The following is a 13362-nucleotide window of genomic DNA, read 5'->3' on the forward strand; positions in this document are numbered from 1 at the left end:
GGCGGAGCTTGCAGTGAGCTGAGATCTGGCCACTGCACTCCAGCCTGGGTGGCAGAGGGAGACTCCGTCTCAAAAAAATAAAATAAAATAAAATAATCCCAAATGAAGTTTGGGGGGCATGCTTAGTTTTGTGCCCTGAACCTTTGTTTTTCATTTGGTAATGTATTTTGTACCTCCCTATCTTACTCAGTTTTTAATCACACTATATAATTAATATTTATATGGGTGTTACCTTGTTTTCTGGCTCCCTACATCAGAAATAAACATCATGAAGACAGGAACCTCATCTTTTTTTGTTCATTGCTCTTTTCTCAGCATCTTCTGCAATGCCTGCACCTCAATAAATGTCTGACTGACACCATGTGCCTTGCTGTTGAGTTCTGTTTCGTGACAAAGACACATACATATTCATAATACCATGTAAATAGCAAGCGAGGAAATAAAGTATTAAGAGAGCTCTAAGATGGAGGCATAAGCTGTATTGGGTGAGTGGGAGGGGCTTCACAGAGAAGGGATTTGTGATTTCAGTTTTAGATAAAGGAAGAAAGAGGCAGGGCGTGTAGCTCATGACTTGTAATCCCAGCACTGGGAGGCTGAGGTGGGACGATCACTTGAGCCTAGGAATTTGAGAGCAACCTGGCACCATGGTGAGATCCTGTCACTACAAAAAATTCAAAAAATTAGCCAGGTGCGATGATCCACGCCTGTTTTCCCAGCTACTCAGGAGTCTGAGGTGGGAGAATCACTTGAGCCCAGGACATTGAGGCTGCAGTGAACCGCATGTTTGCACCACTGCGCTCTGCGCTCCAGCCTGGATAACAGCAAGACCCTGTCTCAAAAAGGAAAAAAGGAATGGCTAGGTGTGGTGGCTCACTCCTGTAATCCCAGCACTTTGGGAGGTGGAGGCGGGCAGATCACAAGATCAGGGGATCTGAGACCGTCCTGGCTGACATGGTGAAACAGCCGTCTCTATTAAAAATACAAAAAATTAGCCGGGCATGGTGGTGGGCGCCTGTAGTCCCACCTATTCGGGAGGCTGAAACAGGAGAATTGCTTGAATCTGGGAGGCAGAGGTTGCAGTGAACTGAGATCTCACCATTGCACTCCAGCCTGGGTGACAAGTGAGATTCCATCTCAAAAAATAATAATAAATAGAAAGGAAAATGTCATTTTCAGTGATCAACTGGGTACCCTGGGCCTGTGGGTTGTGTTTCATACAGAAGAGAGCATTGTTGGTAAATGGAAATATCTATGCAAAAGCACCAAAAGCTTGGTATATTGAAGGCCATTGAATGTGGCTGAATATAGGGTCTGTGGCCACACAATGGGGAAAATGCTGTAAAAAAATAACTTGGCCTGAGGCTTCTCACAATCTTTCCATCTACAGTGGTTTGAATCCTCAGGCATCCACGTAGCAGGACTGGTGGTGGGAGAGTGCTGTCCTACTCCCAGCCACTGGAGTGCCACCTGCACCCTGCATGAGTGGCTGCAGCAGCATGGCATCCCTGGTTTGCAAGGTATGGTGGCAAGCATGGGCATATCTGGGCAGAGCACAGCATGCCTGGATGGAAAGAATCAAGTTTCTGCAGTCTGCTGGGACCTGACTAAGACTGTGATAGTTGGAAGATTTAGATTGGAGTTGGGCTGGGGGAAAGAATTGAACTATCACTCAGAAGGAAAATTTCCAACACAGAAAGGAACTCCCAGCTTCCATAATCGTCAGGTCAGGGCTAATCTTATTTCATCACCACCACTGGATTATTTTGAAGCAAATCTCAGACATCATATCATTTCATCTACAAATAGTTCAACATTATGCAAAAGGAATCTTTAAAAACATGACCATAATAACATCATACACTAAAAAAAGTAATACTTCCCTAATACAAGTGTCCAGACAATGTTTAAAATTTCCCCTAATTTTTTTTTTTTTTTTTTTTTTTTTTTTTTTTTGCTGTTTATTTGAATCTTGCTGTAAACAGGATTCATGCATTGCATTTGGTTGATAAGTCTCTTAATCTGTGGACCTTGTAAGCTATTTGAAAACAGGTCTTTTTCCTGTATCTAGTATCCCATAGTCTGCACTTACTTGGTTACATTCCTGTAGTGTTACTTAGTGTATTTTTTTCCCTTGATATTATTTTCTATAAATGGATATATTTAGAGTTGTCCAATTCCGATGTGATATTTTTGGCAGGAATACTTCATGGTAGTATACTTCTGTTACAATAGCCCAGGATTTTGATGCACATAGAACAGCTGTGTGTGACTAGGGCTCTGGAATGGAAGTGCTTCTGGAAGTCTGACCTCACAGATGACTGAGTTGGGGGCGTGTGATCCCTAAGACTGTGCTATTTTGACAGGAGTAGACACTCGGGAGCTGACCAAGAAGTTGCGGGAACAAGGGTCTCTGCTGGGGAAGCTGGTCCAGAATGGAACAGAACCTTCATCCCTGCCATTCTTGGACCCCAATGCCCGCCCCCTGGTACCAGAGGTCTCCATTAAGGTACAGAGGTAGAGTGGGAGAGTGTTGCAAGCTCTAGCACAGTAGTTATATTCTGCCCACAACTGGGGGGTAAACACAGGAGAGAATCAAAGGAGGCTTTGAAGGTAGGAGTTGGTGCAGGCATATCTTATACCCACTGAGCACAGCTGCTAACTGTTGCCCTTTATTCCTTTATTTCTCAGACTCCACGGGTATTCAATACAGGGGGTGCCCCTCGGATCCTTGCTTTGGACTGTGGCCTCAAGTATAATCAGATCCGATGCCTCTGCCAGCGTGGGGCTGAGGTCACTGTGGTACCCTGGGACCATGCACTAGACAGCCAAGGTGAGTAGCTGGGGCCTGTTCAGGGCCTCAGACAAACAGCTTGGGTGGAAGATCTATCCCTTGGTCCAATGAGTATGAATTGCAGTGAAGAAGATAGACATTGGGACTTATACTCTCATGGGTTGAGGGGCCACAGATGTGCCTCCTGTAATTGAAATACTGATTTTGATGTCATCTTTTCTGCCCACTCCAGAGTATGAGGGTCTCTTCTTAAGTAATGGGCCTGGTGACCCTGCCTCCTATCCCAGTGTCGTATCCACGCTGAGCCGTGTTTTATCTGAGCCTAATCCTCGACCTGTCTTTGGGATCTGCCTGGGACACCAGCTATTGGCCTTAGCCATTGGGGCCAAGACTTACAAGATGAGGTGGGACTTGTGGGGAGCAGAAGGGGCCCATACTTGTGGCATGAAGGGTGGGGTGTCTCAGGAATTAGAAGAGAGTTGGCGTTTATTCATGTTGAAATAGGAGCGGGAGGTTGCAGGTGAGGTGGCTCATGCCTGTAATCCCAGCACTTTGGGAGGCCAAGGTGGGCGGATCACCTGAGGTCAGGAGTTCAAGACCAGCCTAGCCAACATGGTGAAACCCTGTCTCTACTGAAAATATAAAAATTGGCCGGGCATGGTGGCATGCGCCTGTAATCCCAGCTACCCTGGAGGCTGAGGCAGGAGAATCGCTTGAACCTGGGAGGTGGAGGTTGCAGTGAGCAGAGATTGTGCCATTGCCCTCCAGCCTGGGCAACAGTGGGAGACTCTGTCTCAAAAAACAAAAAAAAAAACAAACAGGAGCGGGGCTACTGAGAACAGGAGATCAGTGAGAGCTGGGATAGGTTCAGTAGTGAAGAGAGGGTGAGCGAGGCCTGTGACTCAGCATGCTTCTACCTCCAGATATGGGAACCGAGGCCATAACCAGCCCTGCTTGTTGGTGGGCTCTGGGCGCTGCTTTCTGACATCCCAGAACCATGGGTTTGCTGTGGAGACAGACTCACTGCCAGCAGACTGGGCTCCTCTCTTCACCAACGCCAATGATGGTTCCAATGAAGGCATTGTGCACAACAGCTTGCCCTTCTTCAGGTGAGCCTGGTTGACTAGGTCTTTGCAACTTTGAAGCCCTGTGGGCCTTGATGATGGAAAAGTAAAGCACGGCAGTCCTCTTTCCCACTACCCACCTCCGAGGTTGCCAGTGTCATGCCAGGGACCATGATGGCTTTCATGATGCAATCTCTTTAACAGTGTCCAGTTTCACCCAGAGCACCAAGCTGGCCCTTCAGATATGGAACTGCTTTTCGATATATTTCTGGAAACTGTGAAAGAGGCCACAGCTGGGAATCCTGGGGGCCAGACAGGTAAGATCCTGAGTATAACTGGGTTGTGGACCTAAGAACAGGGTTGGCTCCAGGATGGGCATAAGGTAGACATGCCCTGGGCAACTCCTAGATGTCTAGGAGGTTAAGGGGATTGGGGGTGGGTGGCAGCCAACCCAAGATACCGTTTAAGCTTCTGTTGAAAGCAACTCCAGTGTCCTGGATTCTGGTCCTCCCTCTGCTACTCATTAGATGCGTAATTTGCTCTGGACTCTTCTGAAAGTGAGGGAACTAATCCAGTTGACCTCTTGGGTCCAGCTCAGCTCCATGACCTTCTTTGCTTCCACAGTTAGAGAGCGGCTGACTGAGCGCCTCTGTCCCCCTGGGATTCCCACTCCCAGCTCTGGGCTTCCACCACCAGGAAAGGTTCTGATCCTGGGCTCGGGGGGCCTCTCCATTGGCCAAGCTGGAGAGTTTGACTACTCGGGCTCTCAGGTGAGGCATGCCCCTCCCCACCCTTCTGGGTGTGTGACCCTCAAGAATGGAAAGAGTCTTAAGGAGAATGGCTGAGGTTGTAGGGAGGAAATGAATCAGATTTGGGGAATGTATAGAGAGATGTGGTAAGAAATAGAAGTCAATTATTAGGGGCCAAGAGTACAGGGAGGGAAAGAAGAGTAGAATGCTGCCCTAAGGCCGTTTGCAATCTTGCTTCTTCAGCAGAGGCTGAGATGCCATTCTTGTCCTTTTAGGCAATTAAGGCCCTGAAGGAGGAAAACATCCAGACATTGCTGATCAACCCCAATATTGCCACAGTGCAGACCTCCCAGGGGCTGGCCGACAAGGTCTATTTTCTTCCTATAACACCTCACTATGTAACCCAGGTATGACTGGGGCAAGGCTGGAATGAAAAGAGGACTGGGCAGGGGGCCCAGTGGTCACTCTGCATTATTAAACTTCTTTGATTGCCTCTCTACCCACAAGGTTCTGATGCCTGTAACTCCCCTCTATGTCCTCAGGTGATACGTAATGAACGCCCTGATGGTGTGTTACTGACTTTTGGGGGCCAGACTGCTCTGAACTGTGGTGTAGAGCTGACCAAGGCTGGGGTGCTGGCTCAGTATGGGGTCCGGGTCCTGGGCACACCAGTGGAGACCATTGAGCTGACTGAGGATCGACGGGCCTTTGCTGCCAGAATGGCAGAGATCGGAGAGCATGTGGCCCCCAGCGAGGCAGCAAATTCTCTTGAACAGGTTAGAGGGGTGTTTGGGTAAAGGAAGAACGGTGGTGTTTTCTTTGGTAGTGTTATTTACTTTTTTTTTGAGACAGAGTTTCACTCTTGTTGCCCAGGCTGGAGTACAGTGGTGCGATCTCGGCTCACTGCAACTTCCGCCTCCCGGATTCAAGCAGCTCTTCTGCCTCAGGCTCCTGAGTAGCTGGGATTACAGGCATGCGCCACCGTGCCTGGCTAATTTCGTATTTTTAGTAGAGATAGGGTTTCTCCATGTTGGTCAGGCTGGTCTCGAACTCCTGACCTCAGGTGATCCACCCCCCTCGGCCTCCCAAAGTGCTGGGATTATAGGCGTGAGCTACTGTGCCCGGCTGTGTTATTTTCTTATATCGGTTTTTCTGTGGGTCAGGCACACCTTGGGCAGCGGGAAATAACCTGTTTGTTCATCTCTTCCACTCCTTGCAGGCCCAGGCAGCCGCTGAACGGCTGGGGTACCCTGTGCTGGTGCGTGGAGGCTTTGCCCTGGGTGGCCTGGGCTCTGGCTTTGCCTCTAACAGGGAGGAGCTCTCTGCTGTCGTGGCCCAAGCTTTTGCCCGTACCAGCCAAGTGCTAGTAGACAAGTCTCTGAAGGGATGGAAGGAGATTGAGTACGAGGTGGTGAGAGATGCCTATGGAAACTGTGTCACGGTGAGTGAATGGGGGAAGGGTGGGAGTCGTGTCAGGCAGGATGAGCTTTTGGAAGAGCAGAGTCCTGGGCCAAGGTCTTTGAGAGTTCTATGTCCCTCAGACCCAGGTTAGGTGCAGCCCCAGAGGTAACAGGACCCTGGAGTGCAGCCTTCTGCCTCTCCTGACTCTGCTTGGCAGTGACCTCCATGGCACCCTCCTTCACAGGTGTGTAACATGGAGAACTTGGACCCACTGGGCATCCACACCGGTGAGTCCATAGTGGTGGCCCCTAGCCAGACACTGAATGACAGGGAGTACCAGCTCCTGAGGCAGACGGCTATCAAGGTGACCCAGCAACTGGGAATTGTTGGGGAGTGCAATGTGCAGTATGCCTTGAACCCTGAGTCTGAGCAGGTAAGCTTTAGGCCCTGGAGCTGATAGTGTGGTTGTTACCCCCTCTGCTTGCATAATTTTTGGCACTTGAAGTTGAGGTCTTTTGGCCTTACAGTCCCTGGAGTAGAAGCTGGAATCTCCTTTACTAGGGTTGGGCCTTAGGGAGGGTGCTTTTGCTAGCCATCCCTCTGGAGAGGGCTTATTTTCTCTCCTTTCTGAGACCTCTGCTAGACAGGGGCTTCTAGGCCGGTGACTTTTTTTCTTTATTCTCCTTCTTTGCAGTATTATATCATTGAAGTGAATGCCAGGCTCTCTCGCAGCTCTGCCCTGGCCAGTAAGGCCACAGGTTATCCACTGGCTTACGTGGCAGCCAAGCTAGCATTGGGCATCCCTTTGCCTGAGCTCAGGTACGAGGATAAGGGAGAAATCACAGTGGGGAAGTGGGTCGGGGGCTGAAGAAAATATTGATGGCACAGGAAATACGAAAAGGACATTGGCCTATATTTGTGGGAATGGAGAGAGCTATCTGGAAGCTCACCCTTTATATTTCCTTCACTGTCCTTCTGGCACCCCACCTGCTGGACCCCAGGAACTCTGTGACAGGGGGCACAGCAGCCTTTGAACCCAGCCTGGATTATTGTGTGGTGAAGATTCCTCGATGGGACCTTAGCAAGTTCCTGCGAGTCAGCACAAAGATCGGGAGCTGCATGAAGAGCGTTGGTGAGACTCATTCCTTGGGCACCCCCATGGGGCCCCCCATGACCAGTAATCTCAAATGTCTGAGTTCCCTGGCGTGGTCTTTTAGCTCCTATAGGAGCAGGTGATTGAGACATTTCAAACTAAGATTATAGTCCTCGTCAGGAGTGGGGGAGGCATCTGGAAATCTGTGCTGGAATACAGAATCTCCGGGGTAGGTGCAAGCCACCAGACTCTCTCATCTCATTTTTACAGTATCTCCTCCTCTGGCACTTTCTGCTTTGGCCACTAAATGACATTTTTTTTAGTATGATGTTTACATCAAAGCAGGACATCATAGACCTTTTTGGTAACAAGGAAATTTATTAGTGAATGATGAATGGCTGTAACATTACCCAGCAGTGGCAGAGCATATTGGAATTGAGTTAGTATGTTTCTTTGTGGTATCCCTTTAGTTGCTTAAGACCATACTCTAACACATTTCAACCAAAACAAAAATATACATGTACCAGACACAGTGCCACCAGCGTGATGGCTAAGAGCATTTTGTGAGCCGGGCGCGGTGGCTCAAGCCTGTAATCCCAGCACTTTGGGAGGCCAAGACGGGCGGATCACGAGGTCAGGAGATCGAGACCATCCTGGCTAACACGGTGAAACCCCGTCTCTATTAAAAACTACAAAAAACTAGCCGGGCGAGGTGGCGGCGCCTGTAGTCCCAGCTACCCGGGAGGCTGAGGCAGGAGAATGGCGTGAACCCGGGAGGTGGAGCTTGCAGTGAGCTGAGATCTGGCCACAGCACTCCAGCCTGGGTGACAGAGCGAGACTCCCTCTAAAAAAAAAAAAAAAAAGAGCATTTTGTGGTGCTCCAGCTTTCCATTTAGAGCAGTAGTGGCCTTTAAACAAGTAAGTCTAAGCTCAGATATTATTTCAGAATCTTTAGAAATTCTGCAAGACTGCCAATTTGTTCCTTCTGGAGATGAATCTCTGTTATATGAAAATTAGAATAAACATGGGAATGAAGCCATAATTAAATTGTGGCAAAAGAAGTGGATTAAAATAGGCCAATGAAAGATTGGTTCCTAGATGAGACATTTAATTGTTTTGTATGTATTCAAGTATTCTTGGAATGTGGTCTTTGATAACTTTTTGTAACTTTTATTATACAAGAAAGTAAGAAACATGAATCATGGAAAACAAGAAAAGATAGTTTAACCAAAGAACAATAGTCACCTGTAATCTTGCCTTACAGACAGAGATTGATTAATTTGGCCATGTGTCTATGACTGCATACGTTTCTAGGCATATGTGTATGCATGTGTTAGGTTTCTCTTTTTTAACAAATCTCAAAATAAAAGGTCTTATAACCACAGTTACAAAGAAATTGAACAAAATCAGTCACAATCTGCTTTCTTAACACTGCTGTTAGCATCGTAGTGTTCTTAAAACTTTTTTAAAGAAACGTAAATGTTAGGATTGTAAATATAAAAATACAGTTGGTAAGAAATACTTAAGCCCCTAGAGTAAATGGTCAGAGGAGATGAACAAAACTTTACAGAAGAAGAAATCAATAAGCAAACCTAGAGAAAAGACGGTTCCTGTCATTAGTAAATAGAAATCTAGTTAAATGAGATACTGTTTATGCCCCCTTCTTAGAAGGTTGGTTAAACTTTGTATTATAAAGCACAGACTTCTGTAAAGTTATTTGTACTTATCAAAGGCTGTAAAATTTGTGTTACCTATTGCCTCTACATTTCTAGAAATTTATCCTAAGGAGATTATCCAAAACAGAAAACATCATACCCAGTCCAGGCACGGTGGCTGTAATTAATCCCAGCACTTTGGAAAGCTCAGGTGGGAGAATTGCTTGAGCCCACGAATTCAAGGTTGCAGTGAGCTGTGACTGTACCACTGCACTCCAGCCTGGGTGACAGGGTCTTTTTTGTTTTTGTTTGAAACGGAGTTTCGCTCTTGTTGCCCAGACTGGAGTGCAATGGTGTGATCTCAGCTCACCACAACCTCCGCCTCCCGGGTTCAAGCGATTCTCCTGTCTCAGCCTCCCGAGTCACTGAGATTACAAGCATGTGCCACTATGCGTGGCTAATTTTGTATTTTTAATAGAGACAGGGTTTCTCCCTGTTGGTCAGGCTGGTCTTGAATGCCCATGCTCAGGTTGATCCGCCCACCTCGGCCTCCCAGAGTGCTGGGATTACAGGCATGAACCACTGTGCCTGGCCGAGACCCTGTCTCTTTTATTTTTTTTTTTTTTTTTTTTTTTGAGACGAAATCTTGCTCTGTCGCCCAGGCTGGAGTGCAGTGGCACGATCTTGGCTCACTGCAAGCTCCGCCTCCTGGGTTCACGCCATTCTCCTGCCTCAGCGTCCTGAGTAGCTGGGACTACAGGCGTCCGTCACCATGCCTGGCTAATTTTTTGTATTTTTAGTAGAGACAGGATTTCACCATGTTAGCCAGGATGGTCTCGATCTCCTGACCTTATAATCCGCCCGCCTCAGCCTCCCAAAGTGCTGGAATTACAGGCGTGAGCCACCGCGCCTGGCTTTTTTTTCTTTTTCCTTTTAGACGGAATCTTCCTCTGTCACCAGGCAGGAGTGCAGTGGCGCGATCTCAGCTCACTGCAACCTCCGCCTCCCGGGTTAAAGTGATTCTCCTGCCTCAGCCTCCTGAGTAGCTAGGACTACAGGAACGCACCACCATGGCCAGCGAATTTTTGTATTTTTAGTAGAGACAGGGTTTCACCACATTGATGGTTTTGATCTCTTGATCTCGTGATCTGCCCGCCTTGGCCTCTCAAAGTACTGGGATTACAGGCATGTGCCACCATGCCCAGACAACCCTGTCTGTTTAAAAAAGAAAGAAAGAAAACATCACAGCCTAACTTATAATTATGAAAACTTTTTTTTTTAAATACAGAGTTTTATTCTGTCAGGGTGGAGTGCACTGGCATGATTGTAGCTTACTGCTGCTTGCATCTCCTAGGCTTAAGTAATCTCCCACCCCATCCTCCTGAGGAGTGAGACTACAGGTGTACACCACCACACCCTGCTAATTTTTTTTTTTTTTTTTTGTAGAGAGGGAGGTCTCACTATGTTGTGCAAGCTGGTCTCAATCTGCCTCAAGTGATCCTTCTGCCTCAGCCTCCCAAAGTGTTGGATTACAGATGTGAGCCACCAGGACTGCCTAATTGTGAACACTTAAAAGCTAAATGGGCCAAGTGCAGTGGCTCACGCCTGTAATCCCAGCACTTTGGGAGGCTGAGGTGGGCATATTCTGAGGTCAGGAGTTTGAGACCAGCCTGGCCAATATGGTGAAACCCCATCTCTAAAAAATATACAAAAGTTAGCCAGGCATGGTGGCACGCACCTGTAGTCCCAGCTACTCAGGAGTCTGAGGCAGGAGAATCGCTTGAACCTGGGAGGCAGAGGTTGCAGTGAGCCGAGATTGCACCACTAACTCCAGCCTGGGTGACACAGTGAGACTACGTCTCAGGAAAAAAAAAAAAAAAAAAGGCTAAATGTCCTTCAGTTAGCAGTTAAATTACGGCAAATCATACAAGAATTAAGTTGGTGTTGGCTGGGCGCAGTGGTGCACACCTATAATCCCAGCACTTTGGGAGGCCGAGACGGGTGGATCACCTGAGGTCAGGAGTTCGAGACCAGCCTGGCCGACATGGTGAAACCGTGTCTCTACTAAAAATACAAAAATTAGCTGGGCATGGTGGTGGGTGCCTGTAATCCCAGTTATTTGGGAGGTTGAGGCAGGAGAATCACTTGAACCCAGGAGGCGTTACACTGAGCTGAGATCACCATTGCACTTCAGCCGGGGTGACAAGAGCAAAACTCCATCTCATAAAAGAATTAAGTTGGTGTTTATGAGGCCACGTGGCAATGTGGGAAAATGTATGATGAAAAAACAGGATGGAAATTATATGTATGCTGTGATCATATGTAAAATATACCTATGAAGGGCCCGGCACCGCTCACGCCTGTAATCCCAGCATTTTGGGAGGCCGAAGCGGGTGGATCACGAGGTCAGGAGTTCGAGACCAGTTTGTCCAACATGGTGAAATCCCGTCTCTACTAAAAATACAAAAATTAGCTGGGCGTAGTGACATGCACCTGTAATCCCAGCTACTCAGGAGGCTGAGGCAGAAGAATCGCTTGAACCCGGGAGGCAGAGGTTGCAGTGAGTTGAGACTGCGCCATTGCATTCCAGCCTGGGCAACAAGAGTGAAACTCCATCTTACAAAAAAAAAAAAAAAACCTACGAAGAAAAGTCCAGAAAGAGAAACTCTAAAATGATGGTTGTAAATGTGATTTACTTTGCGTGGATGAGTAGTAGGACTCATCTTCCTATTGTCTACACTTTTTTAAAAAGTTTTAAAGAATTCCAGATGGTCGGCCGGGCGCGGTGGCTCAAGCCTGTAATCCCAGCACTTTGGGAGGCCGAGACGGGCAGATCACGAGGTCAGGAGATCGAGACCATCCTGGCTAACCCGGTAAAGCCCCGTCTCTACTAAAAAGTACAAAAAACTAGCTGGGCGAGGTGGCGGGCACCTGTAGTCCCAGCCACTTGGGAGGCTGAGGCAGGAGAATGGCGTAAACCTGGGAGGCGGAGCTTGCAGTGAGCTGAGATCCGGCCACTGCACTCCAGCCTGGGCGACAGAGCAAGACTCTGTCTCAAAAAAAAAAAAAAAAAAAAGGAATTCCAGATGGTGTTATCGTTATGTGAATAAATCAAGCCCAATAACTGGACAGCCATCAGTGGTTTGGGCCACTGTGATAAACTTCCAGTATCCAGTATATGGGGTATGTTCCAGTATCCCCATGCCCGTTTTAGGCATATTGATTCCGTATTCATTGATAAGCACAAAACCTGAGCTTATCCATGAAAATGGCTGTAAGTTAAGATTTCTTTTCTTGTTTTATTTTGTTTTGTTTTGTATGAGAGGGAGTCTCGCTTTGTTCCCCAGGCTGGAGTGCAGTGGCGCGATCTCTGTTCACTGCAAGCTCTGCCTCCCAGGTTCACACCATTCTCCTGCCACAGCTTCCCGAGTAGCTGGGACTACAGGGGCCCACCACCATGCCCGGCTAATTTCTTTGTGTTTTCAGTAGATACGGGGTTTCACTATGTTAGCCAGGATGGTCTCGATCTCCTGACCTTGTGATCCGCCCGCCTTGGCCTCCCAAAGTGCTGGGATTACAGGCGGGAGCCACCGCGCCCAGCCATTAAGATTTCTTAATCGTGAAACACCATGAATCCCACCATCATGTGACTTGCCTTGGGAATCTCCCAGAGTCTTGACTATAAACCATAGGCATTATGGGCAGTGCCCTCATTCCACCCTTTCCACCTCCACACCTTCAGTCCTTCCATTCTGTTCTTCCAGGTGAAGTCATGGGCATTGGGCGTTCATTTGAGGAGGCCTTCCAGAAGGCCCTGCGCATGGTGGATGAGAACTGTGTGGGCTTTGATCACACAGTGAAACCAGTCAGCGATGAGGTAAGTTGTTCCCCTCCCCTGGTAACACCCCTAAAATAGACCCTGCTTCTCATTGCTCCCAGACCACGAGCTTGTTACCAGTAACACTAGCAGCAGTCATCATTGGACATTTGCTTTGTTTTCACTTTGCTGAGAATTTTGAGATGTCTCATTATCATGCAAGGATGTATTACTAGACTTGTTTTTACAGATGAGGAAACTGAGACTTAGGTTCTAGAAATTACTCAAAGCCACATAGCCAGTGAGAGGTAGACCCAGGATTGGTATCCAGGTTTTTGCAATTACACATCCTGTGCTCTGGTGTACAGTTTCCCCTTCCTGAGACAGTGGTAGCTACGCATGCTCAGGCTTTTAGATGGGCTGGCAGTAGCTTCCCTCTGTCTACCCCCTTTCTATCAGGAGTTGGAGACTCCAACAGATAAGCGGATTTTTGTGGTGGCAGCTGCTCTGTGGTCTGGTTATTCGGTGGACCGCCTGTATGAGCTCACACGCATCGACCGCTGGTTCCTGCACCGAATGAAGCATATCATCACACATGCCCAGCTGCTAGAACAACACCGTGGACAGCCTTTGTCCCCAGACCTGCTGCAACAGGCCAAGTGTCTTGGCTTCTCAGACAAGCAGATTGCCCTTGCAGTTCTGAGGTCAGAGGTGGCAATGAGAGCTTCCAGCTGAGAAATGTGGGGCAGAACCTTTGTATCAGTGAGGGACCCTTGGGAGGGAGGAAGGAGA

The 13362-nt window shown here is 48.0% G+C and overlaps 1 protein-coding gene across 5 annotated transcripts in view; it reads left to right on the forward strand.

Moving 5' to 3' along the window:
* The window catches only part of CAD (carbamoyl-phosphate synthetase 2, aspartate transcarbamylase, and dihydroorotase), a 30362-nt gene that overhangs the window by 2845 nt on the left and 14155 nt on the right, over positions 1-13362 (forward strand). For all 5 annotated transcript variants that reach the window (XR_001886524.1, XR_001886523.1, XR_001886525.1 and 2 more), the window contains exons 3-17: positions 1388-1517; positions 2364-2506; positions 2689-2830; positions 3024-3195; positions 3715-3900; positions 4060-4172; positions 4480-4625; positions 4880-5011; positions 5147-5380; positions 5824-6045; positions 6250-6438; positions 6700-6824; positions 7007-7137; positions 12518-12630; positions 13030-13274. Coding sequence is in view for 2 of the 5 variants with exons in the window: in XM_017876919.1 (XP_017732408.1) it covers positions 1388-1517; positions 2364-2506; positions 2689-2830; positions 3024-3195; positions 3715-3900; positions 4060-4172; positions 4480-4625; positions 4880-5011; positions 5147-5380; positions 5824-6045; positions 6250-6438; positions 6700-6824; positions 7007-7137; positions 12518-12630; positions 13030-13274 (2423 nt within the window). In the remaining 3 variants the exon portion in view is untranslated. The remainder of the gene's footprint in view (positions 1-1387; positions 1518-2363; positions 2507-2688; positions 2831-3023; positions 3196-3714; positions 3901-4059; positions 4173-4479; positions 4626-4879; positions 5012-5146; positions 5381-5823; positions 6046-6249; positions 6439-6699; positions 6825-7006; positions 7138-12517; positions 12631-13029; positions 13275-13362) is intronic.

The sequence above is a fragment of the Rhinopithecus bieti genome, unplaced genomic scaffold, assembly GCF_001698545.2.
Source record: "Rhinopithecus bieti isolate Rb0 unplaced genomic scaffold, ASM169854v2 scaffold_7681, whole genome shotgun sequence".
NCBI classification, from domain to species: domain Eukaryota; kingdom Metazoa; phylum Chordata; class Mammalia; order Primates; family Cercopithecidae; genus Rhinopithecus; species Rhinopithecus bieti.